This window comes from Larimichthys crocea, chromosome XVIII (genome assembly GCF_000972845.2).
Source record: "Larimichthys crocea isolate SSNF chromosome XVIII, L_crocea_2.0, whole genome shotgun sequence".
NCBI lineage: Eukaryota > Metazoa > Chordata > Actinopteri > Sciaenidae > Larimichthys > Larimichthys crocea.
The window spans coordinates 663,680-682,843 of NC_040028.1; the positions used below are offsets into that span (position 1 = coordinate 663,680).

The 19,164-nt window shown below is 39.5% G+C and overlaps 1 protein-coding gene across 1 annotated transcript in view; it reads left to right on the plus strand.

Moving 5' to 3' along the window:
• cdh6 (cadherin 6) overlaps positions 1-19,164 on the plus strand; it is a 79,436-nt gene that overhangs the window by 44,768 nt on the left and 15,504 nt on the right. The window contains exons 5-8 of the mRNA XM_010740759.3: positions 341-514; positions 10,585-10,772; positions 12,640-12,884; positions 18,137-18,273. Coding sequence (XP_010739061.1) covers positions 341-514; positions 10,585-10,772; positions 12,640-12,884; positions 18,137-18,273 — 744 coding nt within the window. The remainder of the gene's footprint in view (positions 1-340; positions 515-10,584; positions 10,773-12,639; positions 12,885-18,136; positions 18,274-19,164) is intronic.

Consider the following 19,164-nt stretch of genomic DNA (forward strand, 5'->3'; position numbering starts at 1 on the left):
CTGATGCCAGCTCTGCAATTGATCATGGTATTGATTACACAACACCAATTTCAGTCCTGCTGCGTTTCTTGCATTTCTATCAGATGGCAGATAGCAGATAGCAGATAGCAGACTCCCTCTCAACCACCCACAAAAGAAGGCAGAGTGAAATACACTTTTGCAAACACCTTTAAAAATACATTTTAATTGGAAACAACTGATTCTGATTGTTCTCTGAGTTTAGTACGACGTGGCATCCTTAAAAAAAATCTAACTGGGGCTGATGATGAAGACAAACAAAGCAATGTGAAAAGAGAAATTTAATTTTCTTTTTTTCTTAAATTAATTTTCTGTTGATCAGGCGTGATCCGGACAGCCTTGGGTCCTGGTGACATGGACCGTGAGCAGAAGGAGCATTACCAGGTGGTGATCGAAGCTAAAGACATGGCTGGACAGAGAGGAGGGCTCACTGGGACCACTGTGGTTAACATCTCCCTCACAGACGTCAACGACAACCCTCCCCGCTTCACTCAGAGTAAGAAAACAGAACAGAAATGATGAAACACAGAGTCACACACATTAATTATAAAGGTCAGAAGCAGAAAAGGGTGACATAACTGTTTTCCCCATTTCTTGTTAAATATGAATCATTTACTCAGCAGAAGCCAACATGATCGTGTTTCAGTTAACGTCTGCTGTTAACTTTAAATTGAACAACACTTACTGAGCTGCAAAAGGAGCAGACAGAATGTGGAAACAGAAGTCAGAGAATTACTGAAATGTCACCAGGTTTATATCCACAATTCAAACGTCCCCCCAGGAATCAATAAGGTGTTGCATTGAAATGGCAGCACATGCTATTATTATATTTAAAATGAGCACTAGAGGCAAAAGCATGAAAACACCTTCTACTCTTTAACAGGCTACCTCTGAAAACACTTGACTTCTCTGAAAAAATAAGACTTCATGCATTTTACAAGCTGCAAACATTAATGGAAAACTTAATTACATACAGTGCATGTGTCACTCACTACTTCAGCAAACATTGCTTTTCAGATTCTGACAGCTGTGGTGTTTTAAGTCATGTTGGATTAGGTTGGACTGGAATATGCCGCTCTGCTGTCATTTTAAATCCCAGAAAAGCATAAACATATAAACACTAACAACACAGCACAACAGTTGGTCTTAAACGCCCCAAAAAAGCCCATAATCTCACCTGTTGTTAAGTTATTCAGCGTATGCAAGGGAGGTGGTTAGGCTTCAGGTGCCGCTCTCTTCAGTGAGCACAGTTATTTGCCACAGCCGTCAAAGTTGATGATGGTTCAGGTTTTGGCTCGCTGTGTGACCATGGCAACTACAGAAACCACACTGAGGCAATCAATACACAGGCTGATTTTAGTGGCGTTTAAGTTCCCTGGATTATACATTTTACTAATAGCAGTGAATAAATAAATCAATGAAGAGAATCAGTAATGGAGCAACATCTCCAAAGTTGGATTTTTCTGTCTGAGCTGATAAACAACAAAGTCTCATTATTAGTTAGCAAAACTTGCTACGTTAAAGTGTTATATTTCTAATTTTACTATTTACCCTATTTTTGCTCTATTTAGCTCTTTGATTATATTAGAGGAGGTAGATAGCAGCAGTCTGTGTAGCCACTGATTCAAGATGCAACCCCTCGCTGTCTGACCGAACCTTTAAACAGGGAGCCACAGACAAGGCACGGACCAACAACTCAAGACTCCATGATCTGTTCTACCAGGAGACAGAGGATCCAAGAGACCGTGCAGCATCCAAGACTAACTCAGCCTGGTTAGGGATCCGAGCCAATATGGTTGTGGTTATGACATGGCCGATGGTTGAGAGATTAAAAGCCAGTACCAGAAAGAGTTCCTATTTGTTCTAAGATTATTATGGATTGGTAGCAGGGTCAGAGGAAGGGGTCAGTGGTTAAGGACAGTGTCATCCCTGTTTGTTGATCCGTGTTAAGCTTAATAAAATGATGCAGGATGTCCCTCTCATAGGATAAATGCTACATCAGTATTACCTGAAAGTTACTAACTGCTGAATTTATCTGTGTTTTATCTGCACACGATTACCGCTCTCATCACTGTTATGGATCAGTAAATCTTTGTGCTTAGCCTACACGTCAGGGGCCAGACATTTGCTGCACTACAGCTGTAGCAGTGGACTTAATGATGTTTCTAATGAACTCTATAACTCATCCTGTCCATCACAGCAGGAGCACCATTCGCTCCCAGCATGTTGATCCATTCAAAGTCCGGCTCTTTCTTCTCGGGAAAATGATTTCACCAGCTGTGTGCATTCAAAGGAATTAGCACAAGTAACATTAATTCTTCCCGAAAGCCTTCTCAATTAATTAAACTTAATTAATCCTTAATCACAGGAACAGTCTCACTGTAAACATGTGGTCTTTGTACCAAGACGCACAAACTCTCCCAAGCTGTAGTGTGTTATTCAGGGAGATGCAGGCAGCACCATCTATTAATAAGCTCTCAAAATTTGGCTTAGATTAGAGTTTGGCTCTGCACTGCTTTATGGCTGCAACATATGGTTATTGATAATTACTGACTACGCTTTTGATTATTTTTGGATGAATCAAATAACTGTTATGTCTTTAACACTGCTTCTCAGACTATGGGATGTTTACCAATGGTAGAGACCACCATCCATCTAGTGGTACATGAAAAAATATTTTTGGAAATAATTATTTAAAAACATTTAAAAATCAAAAAACTACAACATTTCTAATGATTATAAATCAGATTACTAGAATGTAATTTAATATTATAAATATAACAATAAATCATGGGGAATCTAAGCTCACTCCCCAATAATATGGAGGAACTAACGGCACTAACCAGGCCACAGAGGGAGGATGGATGATATGTGGCATCACAGAGATGTGGCTGAAAGAACTCACTGAGAGCTAGCTGCTAACTCTAAATGCCTTTCAACTGGTGAGAGCGGACAGCTGAAGACAAGACAGACAGCTGAAGACAGGTAGGGAGAGAGAGGGGAACGACATACAGCAAAGGAAACATTTGTGGACCACAGGCCAGAGTCAGGAGCAGGGCGCTGCAGGAAGGACTCTGCATTGGGAAGCCCACTCTACCAGCTGGGCAACCAGGATGAGATTTATTCTGTTCTATACATCTTAATGTAGGTGTAAGATTTTCTTTGATATCAGTGTGCTACATAGTCACGTTCATGAGCACACACATCCATGATTAGTTATGTGCTAACATGTGAGGTAACACTGCTCTTCAAAAACAAACAGGAAATGTTCGGAGGAGAGGTGCAATCAGGAAACTACCTCTGTCTATCTTCTTATTAGGAATAAACCTGCCTCCTGCGTAAACTGTGCAGAGATGAATCTATGCTGCTGTATTTTAATGTTTGCTACTTGGAGAGCTGTCGGGAGTCCAAAATCCAAAATCAAAAACAGTCTGTTCTAGCAGGTCTGTGACTTATAGTGTAGCTCTTTTTATCCTTCACTCAAGTGTCTTAACAAGTCTTTACATTTTATGTTAAATAAAATGACTTCTGTCACTGTCAGACACCAACACACATACATAGATCCAGAATAATTAATTATTACGAGCCAGGCGAGATTAGCCTGTCCAATTAATGTTCATGTTTAGAACTAAATCTTACTTAATTATTGAACATGGTATATAGCATGACATACTATGCACACGCAGTAGGGTCAGTTGTGAATGCAATTTTAACAGAATCATAAGTGTCAAGCTGTTTTTGTTAGGGGAGTTTTCATACTGGTTTGCAGTGTTTTATCCAATAGACCATTTCACCAAAACTAAATGTGTTTTGACTGCATCTCCCATGGTGCATATCCATGCAGATTGTTTTGGTTCTGGTTGGTTTGGTTACTCTGAATAATGCAGACCTCATAGTAACACTGGAACTACTTTTAGCTGAAGAAGAAGTCCCTATGAAAACTGACAGCGTGTTCTTTGGATTATGCAGAGTAACAAGAGCACTGTCTCTGGGGAAAGAAGTTGCTGCTGAATTTTTTAAATGTCACTGTGAGTGAAGACAGCATCGGGGGCAAAGCAGGCAAATACCCACAGGACCCCACACCCTCTGGGGTTCCAAAGATTTACTGTGTGGCAATTAGCTTTGGGTAGTTTGATGAAATGAAAATGTGTTTAGGAAGATGCTTTACTAATGCACAACAGTGCAAAACCTGAAGGCTGTTTTTAGCTTCTCTTCAGGGTCTTTTTCGTTTCAATACTTTTATTTTTCAGCTAATATTACACATATTCAAAAGTACATGATTTGAATTATTGACGATTCTCAGTTCTGGCTGGTAGTTTATGGATTAACTTCTAGCAACTGGACAGTATGAGCACCTAGAATTTGTGTTTTCTTGTACTCCCAAAATTTAGAGAAAGGACAACATCAGTGAGGCTGAGAACACATCATTTTATTCCATGTTCTACCATCAGTACCACATTGTGTTCTGTTTACCAGGTTTGTTCATTGTTTTATCATTAAAAAGTAACATACAGATGCAGACTATCATGTTTGGTTACATTTCAGAGTGTTCCTGGTACTCCAGAGGTTCATTAATATTTCTTTTGCTGCTTACCATCTCCACCATGTGTTCCAGAATACAAAAGGAAGAAATACCCAATCACTTTCTCTATTTACCCATGGCGACATTATTAGTGATGGTTGGTTACAGTGTAGGTTTTATGGTAATCAGTGTAAAAGTGAAGTTATTAAGAAAAGAACTTTGTCACTGACCTGTTTGAGAAGAAGCATTAGATTGTGGAGTGTTACAGTCTAGATTGATTCCTGCTGAGCAGAACCTATCTCAGCAGTTACTTTTTGGCTGTTCAGGATGGAGGACATCAGGTGTCGCTATGGGCACAATGTGATCTTTAGTTAATAGAACTTGAGTTTTGTTCAGTTCTACCATGTTATATTCCTGGTTACACATGTAGCATAGTCCCACATTGTATAAGTAAACCACTTTTTGCTTCATCTAGACAAAGTTTGTCATGTCTGCCTCCTCTCTGCAGTCCACTCCCTACACAGGCTTAGCCTTCACATTGTCCATTACAGTAATGCAATATGCAGCCTGTCATTGTATCATAACTTTGCTAACTGACACACGTGGGGCAGGTTATAATTTCAGAAGGAGCACTGCTTGAAAATGATAAATAATCTGTGTGCAGATTGGGGCACAGATTAAAATTTAGCTGTGAATGCCACATATCGATGATGGAGGCAGATGTGTCACAACCTGGGCAAATAAAAATGTACAGTTAGATCTGAAGGGTGGAAATGTGTGCTTTTTGTCATTTGGGTAAACCAGTCTTCAAAGTGTTGTTGACCTTGGAAAAGGCAGCCGAGAAATGAGTCAGGTTCAATCATCATCACACCATCTTAATCATTAGATAGAGTTTCCAAGTTGTCATGAAATCAAAGATGTTCTAATTTCCATGTTTTCCTGAAGACTGGTCTCACCAGTGTTTAACCAGCACCTACAAATTTGACGAATCAACTGTGAATCTTTTAATCCAAAGTGGACGAGAACGTGCCCAGAAAAAAAAAAGTATTGTTCACACAATATGTTGCATTGTCACTGTTCTTGATTGTCAAGACCACAACATTTCATTTGTTATTACGGTATCTCAGCAGCACAGCGGTTATGTCTGTCAGAACTAGTTTGTGCAGCTCGGTATAATTCAGTGCTAATCTTAATTCAGTCGATGTATTCCAACACTGAAGCATTTGCATTGTTAGTTGAAGTTTGAACGTAGCAACAGCTGGTGCAAATGTGGCAGCTGTTCATCAAAAGAATGTATTGGCACATGGTGTGTGTGTGTGTGTGTGTGTGTGTGTGTGTGTGTGTGTGTGTCCGTCAGTACTCTTTCAGCGACCACAGCAGTGTAAAAGAAGCAAGTAAATTGCTGCTCTGCTGGCCTTGATCACATCAGTCATTCTCTTGTCTAATCCTCATGAATTGACATGAAGGCAGAACTTCCTCCCCTCCGTTCTCCAGCTCTCTGGCTTTCCTGTATCCATCTCTTCATCTTCTAATTGTTTTTCCCTCTCGCGCTCCATCTCTGCCTCATTCAATCATAGTCACCGTATCAGAGTGTCAGTTTCCTCCTCCTCCTCTCCACCCAGCATTAACACTCATTCACACACTGTTTTCTTCTCCAATGCACGGTGCAAAACAAGATCACCCTAGGATCTGCTGAACAGATTGCATGTGGCATTATCATTCTGTTTAAGTCACCACACACACACACATACACACTTGGATTGCTACAATTAATGGATTATATATACTGCATGTTTTCTATCCTCCAACCAGAAATCTGTCTTCAATATGAAGGTCCGAAACTGGTTCTCATAAAAGTACACACACACACACAGTCACACAGTCACACACACACACACACACACACACACACCTTGGTCCACACGTGTCAATTCATTTCACTTCACACCAGGACTCCAATCAGTGCTGTCAGTGTTAGAGCCAAGAGGCAACACAATCTCCAGCCAGCCAGAAAGAAAACTGAGTGGAGATGAAATCTGCTTCTCCTCTCTTTACCTCTGGGCTTTTCAGCTTTTCACCACTTGTTTGTTTTAGTATTTTGCTAAGAGATAGACACATGAATAGACTACCAAAAGTATTGTCATCCTGAAGAAAAATAGTTTTTTTTATGTTGTTTTAGTGTGGGCATCTACATCATACATGATTGCAGGGTCTGACTGTGTTGCCCACTGAGCAGTCAATTTTTCTTTGATGGATTTATCAGTAAGAAACTGTGTCACACAGGCTGTAACCTTTACATCAGGGAAGATTTGAAGCTGTATATTATATATGTGTCTGCTTGCCATTGGACGTCATAACATTTAGCCGATCCATTCAAAGCATCAAACCAGCTTGTCGTCACCTGTTGAACCACTCTACCATCTAAACATTTGACATACATGGCCTTATAAAATCACAAAGTGAAGCACCCAATCACCAGAGGACATATATTGTAATTATTCACCACTTTTATTAAAGGATTCAGATACAATGAAATTTATTTAATGTGTATTTAGTATAGTCATATTTTGTTTGACATGGCCCCTCAAAGCAGTTACAACAAGACATTTTGTCTCTCTGTTTTTTGTTGTGTTTGTTTTTGTTGTTGTTTGGTTTGGCTTGGTACATTTGGGTTGGTTAGGTTTTGGTTGTTCTGTTTGGTTAATCTGGTTTTACCTGGTTTGTTAGATGTTACATTGGTTTGGTCAATTTGGTTTGGTTTGGTTTTGTCTGTTTTGGTCAGTTTGGTTTGGTTTGATTTGGTTGGTTTGGTTTGGTAAATTTGGTTTAGATTGGTTTGGTCAGTTTGGTTTGGTTTGGTTTGGTCAGTTTGGTTTGGTTTGGTTTGGTTGGTTTGGTTTGGTTTGGTTTGGTTTTGCTTAGACAGTTTGGTTTAGATTGGTTTGGTCAGTTTGGTTTGGTTTGGTTTGGTCAGTTTGGTTTGGTTTGGCTTGGTCAGTTTGGTTTGGTTTGGTTTGGTTGGTTTGGTTTGGTTTGGTTTTGCTTAGACAGTTTGGTTTAGTTTGGTTTGGTCAGTTTGGTTTGGTCAGTTTGGTTTGGTCAGTTTGGCTTGGTCAGTTTGATTTGGTTTGGCTTGGTAAGTTTGGTTTGGTTTGGTCAGTTTGGTTTGGTTTGGTTTGGTTTGGTTTGGTCAGTTTGGTTTGGCTTGGTTAGTTTGGTTTGGTTTGACTTGGTTAGTTTGGTTTAGTCAGTTTGGTTTAGTTTGGTTTGGTTTGGTTTGGTTTGGTTTGGTTTGGGGCTCCCCCGTAGCTTACCATATTCTGAAGGACCACAATGGCACAGGTTCAATTCCAACATGTATCTCTTTTCTGGATGTTATACCCTCTTTCTCTTTCTCTAACCCTTAGTTTGTTAGTTTGATTTGGCTTGGCTCAGGTTGGTTCATTTTAGATTGGCTTTGTGGGTTTGCTTGGCTTGATCTCAGCTAGTTAGCATGTCAGTGGTAAGTAATGGGTTTAGTTAGTTTGGTTTCAGATCTTCGGAGTTCCCTTTTCCACTTATCTTGTCACTGTTGACATGGAGCTGGACATGTAGGCTAATACAGAGATACATAAGATATCTTGTATGTAAATGTGGCACGAAGGCAGTGAAATGATTCTTTCTCTTAATTAGATTGGGAGTGATGGTAGCTGCAGCAGCTGTGTGTTTCTCCTTCTCTGCATAATATATGTGTGCTATGTGTACACATGAGCACATCCTTAATCTCACTCTTCCTCTCTCTCTGTGGCTACACACACACAAACACACAAAAATATACCAAAACAATGGCAGGTTGACTACAGTCTAGCTGCCAGGGTCTATGACGCCTGCCGTGTCACAGCAGCATATAATTACTCACTCAAGTGGTTTATACACACCACTAGATCTCTGAGATGGAGTGGCGTATGTACACACACACACATCCTGAGTAAAGGCAACTGTCCTGACGTGAAACTGCCTCAGGTTCATATAACAGAGTGACATCTAATTTGCATTAATTTAGTCGTGTTTGGACTCCATTCAGTGACTCAAACGAGCTGCTTTTTTCATGCAGGCCGAGGTTGTTTGTTTCACAATGAGGAGGAAAACTCGTCTGTCTCATCTCTGCAACAAACCGATGGCAAAACACAGTGTTAGCACTTGTTCCAGAGAACAAAAGGATATGTCACACTCACATTACATTGAAAACGCCTTTTTTAATGATAGTCAGCAGTCAGGCGAGGAGACATTGTTCCAGCACCTGGCTTCCATTAGCATTTGCACTATTTTTTTAGGACTGAGAATGCTTTTTTTGTTCTCACTGTCTGCCTGTCTAACCTTCTGTATAAAGCTCTGAGACAACAGAAAGATGTTGTTTCTCCGTTCAGCATTTACACTCATATGATTTTGTTCAGGGAGAGACAAACTTTCTTGATGTCTTTGTTTGAGTTTATGTGGCTCATCCACTTTTATTCATATTAACAGAGTCAGACTGTACCTCACAGCGTATCAAAGGGAGGATTAATGTTCTTGATTAACACCAGTCTCTACTAACTGACTCTGGTCAGGTGGTGATGTTCTGGCCTTATGAAAAGATGGGTTTTTTTGTGTAGCTCTTAATCCCAGGAAAAGTCTCAGAGGGCCTCACAGGGCCGCATTAGACAAGAAAACAAAAACAAGTGCCAAAATGGACAACAGAACAAATCCCAGCAAAAAACCCTGAAGGAATAATGGAAGAAGAGAGGGATTACATGAGATAAGCCCACTTTCAGGGTTAAAAGGTATCAGTGAGCAAATGACAAGGTAGCGGATCATTGACACAATTAGACATTGTGATAGAGCACAAATATAAAACAAAAAAATTACTATTGATGAAGCAGCAGCCTTCTGGAGGGCAGAGACAGTCTTACAAACATGTGGGATTGTGTTCCTCATTAAATACAATTCTCTTTTTCTTGATGTTTTATGTGTTCTTTACTTGTACCCTTACTTTTAAAAGATAGAGTACCTATGTATATCTTTACAATGAATTTAATCGTCATGCACTTGAACACGTGTGCAAACACACGGTGACAATACAAATCTGTGCCACTGGTGTCACGCTATTCCACAAAAGTAATGATATTCCACAGGTGGTAGTAATGCAAGAGACAAAGCAATGTGTCAGCAAAAGCAGCGAAGAAGAAAACCACAAGCTAGTAAGGAATGGTTTTAAACAGTGCAAGGTTTATAGATTTAAAAAATGCTTCATCAGGAAGTAAATTCATTCAACACTCTCAAGGATACACACATTGTGTTTTGGTGAGAGGTGAATCTGAAGTTCACATCAGTTTTGTTGTCCACCTTCAGTGTTGTGGACATGGATTGTTGAGTCAGTTCATTTCTCTGCTGCTGATTACAGGGAGCTTAAATCACCACTTCTACTTCATCTTTATTAGACAAATCAACAGCTACACAATGTAAATATGGTCAAGACAAGTAGGGTTCTTTCATCACTTAAATCATGACAGATTTATTTAACAACCACCCAATGTAAAGTTTACGCCACAGCTGTGCTAAATGAACAGCATTGGTAATCACCCAAATCATTTTTTTATATTTTTGTACTGATTAATACAGCGGTATGTAGAAGCTCTTTAACCAAAATGATATTTTTAATGCTAAAATATTATTATTGTTGTTATCCATGATTTACTGTTTTACAAAAAATTGTTTTAGTGGCTGAATGTCATGCTTGGTTGCAGGCTCAAATTTGGGTATGTGAAAAATAGCAAAATGTATACACAGGACTAAAAAGCACTGCAATCAGGGAGGTGGCCTGGCCAGGGTGGTTCCCTAACCAAACTGGGAGAATTACTCGAAATGCAATTCAGCCATTTACTGTGTCTCTTTATATTACCACTAGGGCGTGGTTTACACTGTGACTGTTGATGGCACAGACATCTTGATCCCAGCATTACTTACATAAAAGCAACTTTTATATCATGCAGAAGATGACTGTCAGTCTTTATTTTCTATGTTTTCAGGTATTTACCAGTTCAGAGTTCCTGAGTCAGCCAAGTATGGCACTCCAGTTGGAAGAATTAAAGCCTCTGACAAAGACATTGGGAGAAACGCTGAGATGAATTTCACCATTGTGAGTGGAGATGGCATGGAGATGTTCGACATCCACACTGACAAAGACACCCAGGAGGGAATCATCACCGTTAACAAGGTGAAAAGGAAAAGGGAGTGAACTGTGGGCTCAGAGTACTGATCCCATTCTAAATCTGTGCAGCACTAATGTGTCTAATAAAACACATTTACAAACAAAAATAAGGAGGAAACACAATGAAAGAAGGGTAATGATTATATGAACAAGTAAAAGTAAATAGCAGCAGAGTAAATTTCAGTAGATCAATGAAACGCTGCCATCAAACTGCATCTATTGTAAATAATGTGAAATGATGCCTACGTTGAAACAAGGCCAGCTTTTAATTATCTTGATATTTTTCTCACGGCGTTGGTTGAATCAAATTAATTCTAAAGCAGTGATTCAGCAGATCCCACACTTTCAACTCATGAGGACCCTGCCCACGTAGTCTGTTCTACACATACTGTTAAATATGCAAAGCCTGGGCATGCTTGACAGATGAAAGAAACCAAATTAAACTTATTCATCTTTACCTTCACAACCCCCAACCTCATCCTTTGCAGCAGGCATTAATACACACCACTGGAGCTTTTTATGCTGTTGGATTTTAGAAATGAATCACAGTGTCCTCATTGAGTGTGTGTTTACTGAAGTACAATCACAATTGATTTTTAGAAATTCTTATAGTCCTCTTGCTGACACCACCTAAGAAAGTCTGCAAGCTTTAACAAAAAAGTAATGATATTTGTCAGCGAGAAACAAGATGAGGACAATATCCAGGATTCCTTCAAGGAAGGAGAGGCAAGCTTTGTTCTTGTTAGAGATAACAACATTGTCACAACTGATGTTGAGAAACAGATTTCATCAATATAATTTGCACTTTTGAAAAACTTTGTCATCACACCGGATCTGTCAGCAGCTTCATATCACATTTTACTAATGTAACAGCATGTACTGTTCATTTCATTCTTCATCATTCAGACAGTCAGTAGTCCTGAAACAATAAAAGATGTGTTCTTACATTACTTAAATCCTGTCTCTGATCAGCTGTCAAATTCAATTATATGTTAAATCGAATAATTCCCTTGCTGGACTGGATCTAAATATGCTGTTCTGTGTGATATCAAGTCTGCTATTACTATGACTATGAACAGTATAACAACTGTTACTTTGTGTTTGTGTTGGGCTCATCTGCCCAAACTCTGCCTGAATCACAAGCATAGACGGTAGAAATCATGGTTCTCTGGCCGCCACCATCTTAGCAATCTTGCCTCTGCTTCCTCCTGGCTTATACAAACATGGGCAAATAGGGGAAGTGTGGGTGGAGGTGAGGCTGGCTGAATAAAGCCTGGCTGCTCAAACGAAAATAAAATCTCTCTTTGCTAAATAAAATCTCATCAATAATATATCCATTAAACCTGGCCCAAAATGACTGATTCTTTAGCATTGTCCCAAAATACTTGCCCAGCACCAAACAGCAGCCAGACAGTGTGACCAAGTGAGTCACTGATGGACAACTGGATAACTTAAAAAGAAGTTGGTTGTAATGTAATGTAATGGTTGTTGGTTGGAATTGGTTGAGGAGACCAAAGCAGAGCTTAGCATGGAGTGAATACTGGACACAGACAAAAGACCAAACCATAATGTGTCCAACTTTCTCTGCTGCCTCTCAAATGAAGCAGCTGTAATTAACATTATTTTTGTTGAACTGTTAAATGGTTTATTTATATGATTTGTTCTAACATTCATAATTATTCTCAGCAAGTAAATATTCCATCTTGCCAACCTACTGGACATCAGCCTGTATATTAAATACATTTCTGGTCTCAGTGGAAATGTAACTTTGCCAATTAGTGTTAATGTTAGCTTTGCCATGATACCATAAGTGTACCAACAGGAAGGATTCTCTTAAACCCCTCCTGTGTTTCCTGTGTTTTTCCCTCTGCAGCCTCTGGATTATGAGAAGAAGCCGTCTTACACAGTAGAGATCCAGGTCAAGAATGCCCAGGAGGACCCCCGCTTCCAGTTTGCAGCCTCCATGGCTACAGTGCGGATTGCAGTGGAAGACGTGGATGAGCCGCCGCTATTTGACAAAGCCAGCTACCTGATGGAGGTGAAGGAAGATGCAGTGGTGGGCGTGGTCGTAGGCTCTGTCAGTGCCATGGATCCTGATGGGGCACGCAGCATGGTCAGGTAAGGCAAAATTTCAGTCTTATTTCATTTTTAATAGACATCTAATTTTAGATTTACTGTGTTTTTGATATTATGAGATAATTTCTGATGTTAGTTATAGCAAATTAAAAAAAAACAAATTATGTAAAATCCAGCTTTAGTTTCCAGCTTCTGTCAACTGTGTTTGGTGCTTTGCTTTGTTGAATTCATTATTTAGATTAAACCACCAAATCACAATTATAGAGAAAAATTAAAATCAAAAACAGCAACAGCATACTAGACAGATGGAACATGTTGCATGCTTAAATTTTGGAACGAAAGGCTCAGTAGGTCACAGCTGTGGCATCATTTTCAATCAGTTTAAGTCAAGGTAAACCCTATGTCCCCTAGCAGTGCAAATTTATTTAGACAGATAGATAAATGATATAATAAAAACCATCTGCATTAGTTTTTTCATTAATGTCTTTGTCATATCTCCAAATGATAACATACAGTATCTTGCGCTGCACTCGAGCATGTTAAACAAAGCACCAAAGAAACATTCAGTGCAGAGGTGCCCTGCTAAGACAGCTTTCCAGCTTTCCATAGGTTGCTAAGCTAGTCAGCTGTAGCACATTAAACAGTTCAGAAACGTACCAGCAAATGTCAGCATCGAGCACTTCAGATGCTAAATGGTAATTATTCTTTAATACCGCTGCTAACAAAATGTAATTTGCCCGTGGCTGGTAAGCTACAGTTAGCAGCACACATCTCACCTGCCTAATATCATATCACATCTGCAGAGCAGGGCTGCAGTATTTGAAAGTTTGCATTTTTCCACCACCTCTTCAGCAATTTTAGAAATGTCAGCTAAGCTACATTGAAGTTGGATGAAGTTTGACTTCAAATGGACCATGATTCTCTAAAGGCTTCTGAGGAGTTCTGATAAGAGTGTGAAAGGGGGAAACAGAGGAGAAATATGAAGCAGGTTAAAAGATAGATACTGTATATTGATCATTGTTAAGATTATAAACCAAGCTGTGTGTGGATGGACTGTGCCTGTGTGTCAAAACTGCTGAACACACAACAGAACCCTGCACCTAAAGTCTATATTTAAACCCGGCTACCTCACCGCAGTACTGTTCATTATTGATGCTTGCCATTAGGATAGCTTTGAGCTTTGAGCTCTGTTGCTCTCCTGTTAGTAATTGTCTATTACTCAAACAGCATCAATACATCCTGGGAATTTTCTGATGTTTACAAAATAAAATGCCTAAAGCTCTCTGTAATTTGCTCTGTTGCAGCGGGTATTGATCAGGAGGTACAAGACTGTTAAGATAAGTTGAAACTTTCCTGAACTTAGAGGGCTATTTGAGTCACCGCCAAAAAGGATAAATAAAAAGCATACAGCAACGCATATGATATGAATTATAGAGAAGGGTGCAGTGTAAACACAGAGAGGTGTAAGATCAGAGAAGTAATCATGACGTATGGATGCAGCAGGGCGGTGTGAGGGTGTTAAACTGACGGTAGATGGACTGTGGCAGGCATGACTGAGCACAGTTGGAGGCTGGAACTGAGCCCTTATATCTCTACATTTAAAACAGGCGAACTGATGAGGAACATATTCCAATTAAAACAAGCATGGAACCATGGAGTGCTCTTAAAATGATTTGTCACAAGGGGACACACACACACACACACACACTCAGACACACAAACACACACTCAGACACAGTTCCAATTATTCCTGTGTTTGTGCCTTTGTGTATGTGAATGTATCATCCATTCACAATGTGTCAACAATTATTTTACTGCTGAGTGCTTTCTAATTATGATAGAACCTGGATGTACTGAGGCGATGTTTTCTTTATGGATTCATATATCTCTGTACAGAAAACAATAATTAAGTTTGAATGGTACATAATTAACAGCTGATAGCAGTTTGATGTTATAGTTTGGAGTGGATACTGAAATCAGCCTTAATCCAGACACTGGAGGTTGTTCAAATACAGTACAATATGCAGTTCCTGTTCACACAGCAGTTTGCCTTCACTTTGACAGACAGGTGAAAAAAAATCCAGAAGCAAAGGCATCTCAGTTCTATTATCTATGGAGTGCTGTGAAGCTGTGAATAGCTGCATTCAGCAAGTAGTTCAAAAATAGAGAATGCTCTGTGAGCAGTCCACAGACAGTGGGAAGACATTTTCAAGTAGCTGTGATGTTTTTGCACAGGCTACAGTAAGATTGAATAGGGAGGAGAGGACAGAATGCAGCAGCTTTCAGCGCAGCACAATTATGTGATCCCAGTTGTTAGAATATCAAGGTTGACTGTTGTGCACATGTTGTCTGGTTTTTAGTCCAGCCTCAGGGATCAAAATTGGAACATCACACATCATTTTTTGGTGGATTCAGAATTCACTTCAGAGTTTCAAAGAAATAAAGTATAGATAGATTTAAGGTGCCTCCAAGTTGAATGGCCTCACATTATTTGTGAGAAATTTCACAGCCAGAGTGTTTTTGCAGTTTTTATTTATTCATTGCAAACAGCAACAGTACCAACTGTACAGATGATGTCTGTAGCCAGCTAGCATGTGTATAAGTACTCGTGTGACAGCTCACAAAAAGTACACAAAAGTACATACATCCTACACTCAAGTGGAAGTATACTTGTTTCAAAGAAAAGGACTCCAGTAAAAGTAGAAGTACTGATTTAACTTCTTTACTCAAGTAAAAGTGAAGTACAGGCTCTAAAATGTACTCAGACTATAAAAGTAAAAGTACTCTGTCTCTAAAAGACATTTCTACTGTAAGACAACTCAAACTTCAGGTAGAGTCTTCCTCTTGTATGGCATATGTTATTTGCACCAGTCTTGATGTTTGGAAAAATAAATAAATACATAATTCCTCTTAAATACATTACATCTAAAGTAACCAAAGAACCTGATTTGAAAATGTACTGAGGTGACAGGGTAAGTCACCTCGGCTCCTTCAGTAACCAGGAATTCACACCAGAAGCATCCCTGCATTCAAAAAATACAGGGACTGAGTTGGTGGCAGTGTGTTTGAGTCCTGAGTTTGAAGGGTTAGTCACCAAACACCACACAGCAGTTCATAATACCCCCAGCTGACGCCACATTGCTCGGCTCAGCTCTTTTGACTCCACTTCTTTTCCTCTCCTTCCTGCAGGATGAGTGCAGATTTCTCGCTGAGTCGTTGATGATGACATGTGACTTTGCCTCAGTTTGCACTGCCTACAGCGATTCACTTAAAATTCACTTTGCGTTCAGGAACACACATTAAAAAACATACACTGATGTGCTGTCTTTCAGAGATAAGGACATTAACATTGATCACATACACAAAGCTGGAATCAGGACTACCTAGCTTAGCATGAAGACTTAATGCTGGGGAAACAGCGCCTGGCTCCTAAAACCTCAAATCGTTGTTTGTGCATTTATTAACTGGTTAAACTCAGTGTGTGACAGATATTGAGGGTTTGGTAAGGGTTTATGTTTTATCTGGCTAATGGCACATTTCACAATACTGAACACTCCTGGTGGAAGTGACAGAACAGCTGCCCATAGCAGGTCAGGTCTGGTAATGCAAAGTTTATGTGCTCATATTGTAGTTTCAACAGCTTAAAGGACCCGTGTGTAGGATTTAGTGGCATCCATTGGTAGTTGGTGATTGCAGCCCCCTAACCTCGCTTTTGCCCAGCTAGTTTGAATGAGAAACCGCGGCAGTATAATGCAAAAGGTCTTCTCTGGAGTCAGTTTGTTCATTCTGGGCTACTGTAGGTTCAATGTGATGGACTCTGTGGAAGTGCTGTCTGTAGATATAAACCATCATTCTAACAGAGACATAGTTTTGAATAGTATATTCTAGGGCTGGGCGATATGGACCAAAAGTCATATCTTGATATTTTTTAGCTGAATGGCAATACTCGATATATAGGTACAGAATATATATAATATATAATATATATAAATATTATATATATATAATTAGGGCTGCACGATATGGCCTGTAACCAATATCTCGATATTTAAGCTATATCGCGATACACGATATATATCTCGATATTTTTGTTGTTGTTTGTATTTTTATTTCTAAAAATAATAATGTCATTATTACCTTGAAGCATTGTAATTGCTCAGAATCAATGTAGAACAGTAGATTTACACTTGCTGTATGAGACCACACCTCTTTTTATAGCATTTTAAGACTGTCAATATTTGTATGAATTTTAATGCATTTCATAATGTACATATGAGCACTGAAGCAGTGCAGGATCATACTTGGCTATGAGACACATTTTTTAAATCAAATTTTAACCATGTTCTTCATATTTTATAAATAAACCTTTAATAATTTAACACCCACGTCTTATTTGAAAACCGGAAGTGTCTCACGCTGCAGTAAGCTAGCGCTGACTTTCCCAGTTTTCTCAAAGTATGCCAAAAAAGTCCGCAATAAGGGCGCACTTGAAAATAGTGGAGCAGCTGACGTGACCACGCGAAAACGAGAGACGGCTGGCGTGACCGCAGTTGCTTTTCTTCGGAACCAAGTCGTCCGTCTCCATCTTCAATTAACTCGCTCGGGCTCTTCACTTCTCTCCTCACCTGATACAAAAAGTACGCATGCGCGCAGGTGATTTTTCTGGGTGGGCGTGGCAGTCAGGAGTGAGTGACACAGGCAAAAGTCCGAGAATTAAATGCTGACGGCTTAAAACATTTACGGGACAAGTACTCGATGGTCGCGATATAGTCATTTCATACATCTCACGTAGAACAAGCCGCGATATATCGAGTATATTCGATATATTGCCCACCCCTAATAGTAGTTAATACCCCACAGGTCAAGACCTGTGCACCACCACTAACACCATTGTTTCGGTTGTTTACACACTAATCAGTGGTCCAGTGTTGACAACTTAGCGTCTTTTCAGACCCTTTAGAGATTTAAAATAAAAGCCAACTGGCTCAAGGGAAGAAATGTATAGTCACTTTAATGCAAAATAAACTATATCGATATAAACGATATGGTCTACGATAAGGCTATATCGCCTTTGAAAATATATCGATATAGATTAAAATATCTATATGTCACCCAGCCATATCTACAATAACTTCATGGAGCCCCACATCACTTTGCCTGGGCTCTGTGCTCCCCTCTATCACAGATTGAGAGATTGTGGAGACTCCCTGCTGAGGCTGCACAGATTTAAGGGTTACTATAGTTCATCACACACACTGGCTTAACTCCTTTTCCCACCTTCTCTCTTGTTACAGGTACTCTATCGACCGCCGCACTGACATGGACCGCCTGTTCAACGTACATGCAGGGAATGGATCTGTGTTCCTACTCAAAAGCCTGGACAGAGAGGAGACTCCCTGGCATAACATCTCAATCACTGCCACCGAGTTCCGTAAGTCCATCATTGGCCAAGACTATTTTAGACATGATGTGATGTATTGATGAAGAGGAGGAATTTGTGGTGCCAGACAAAATGTCTGCTACCACAACTTACCGTCATTATCACAGAGAGAACTAAATAGAGTATCCAGGACTGGCTGAGTGGGAAACAGTCAAGGGTCAGTTCATCCCAGAGAACAAAGCAACATGTTTCTGTCTTTACATTTGATCCATGCAGATAGATTTAGTCCAAGTTACAGTGCAACAATTTTAGATTTTTCTGTTTTAGTAAAAGTGAAAGAAGGAAACATCTCATGCAGGATGTTATGTCCTTGATGGACAATGCTCTATTTCCTGCTTTGTTGCTGTCTAGGAGAAAAATTGTGTGGCTATTCCAGGTTTTGTGATATCGGCCTCTAAAATTTTTGCTGAAATTTCATGTGTGTCAAAACAAATGACACGTCAAACAACATCCTGGTTTCTCCTGAACATAAAAAACTTTGGCTGTTATTATTAAGGGGCTTATTTTGAACAACAATCAGTTGTAAGAATATCTTTTCTTGAAGCAGTAATTGAATTTATTATTATTATTTATTTATTTTAATAGAGTGAGACTTGACAAAATAATGATTTACAGTTCAGTTTATAAGATTTATTAATGTTGCAATTGCTTTTACAAATCAAGTTTAGCTGTTGCTAGGCAACTGGGTGTAGTGCTGTATAGTAACTGTTGAGTGCAGAATTATACAGTGGTTTCTATGAGGTGTAAAAATGCCTCCTCAGTGGTTCCAGGTATAAACGATATTTAAAGTCATGAACTGAGTATGATTTGAATAGAGTTACATGCATTTAGAAACAGCTGTGCCGCACTACTAGTGTTAATTATTTACTGATTCTCCTCAAT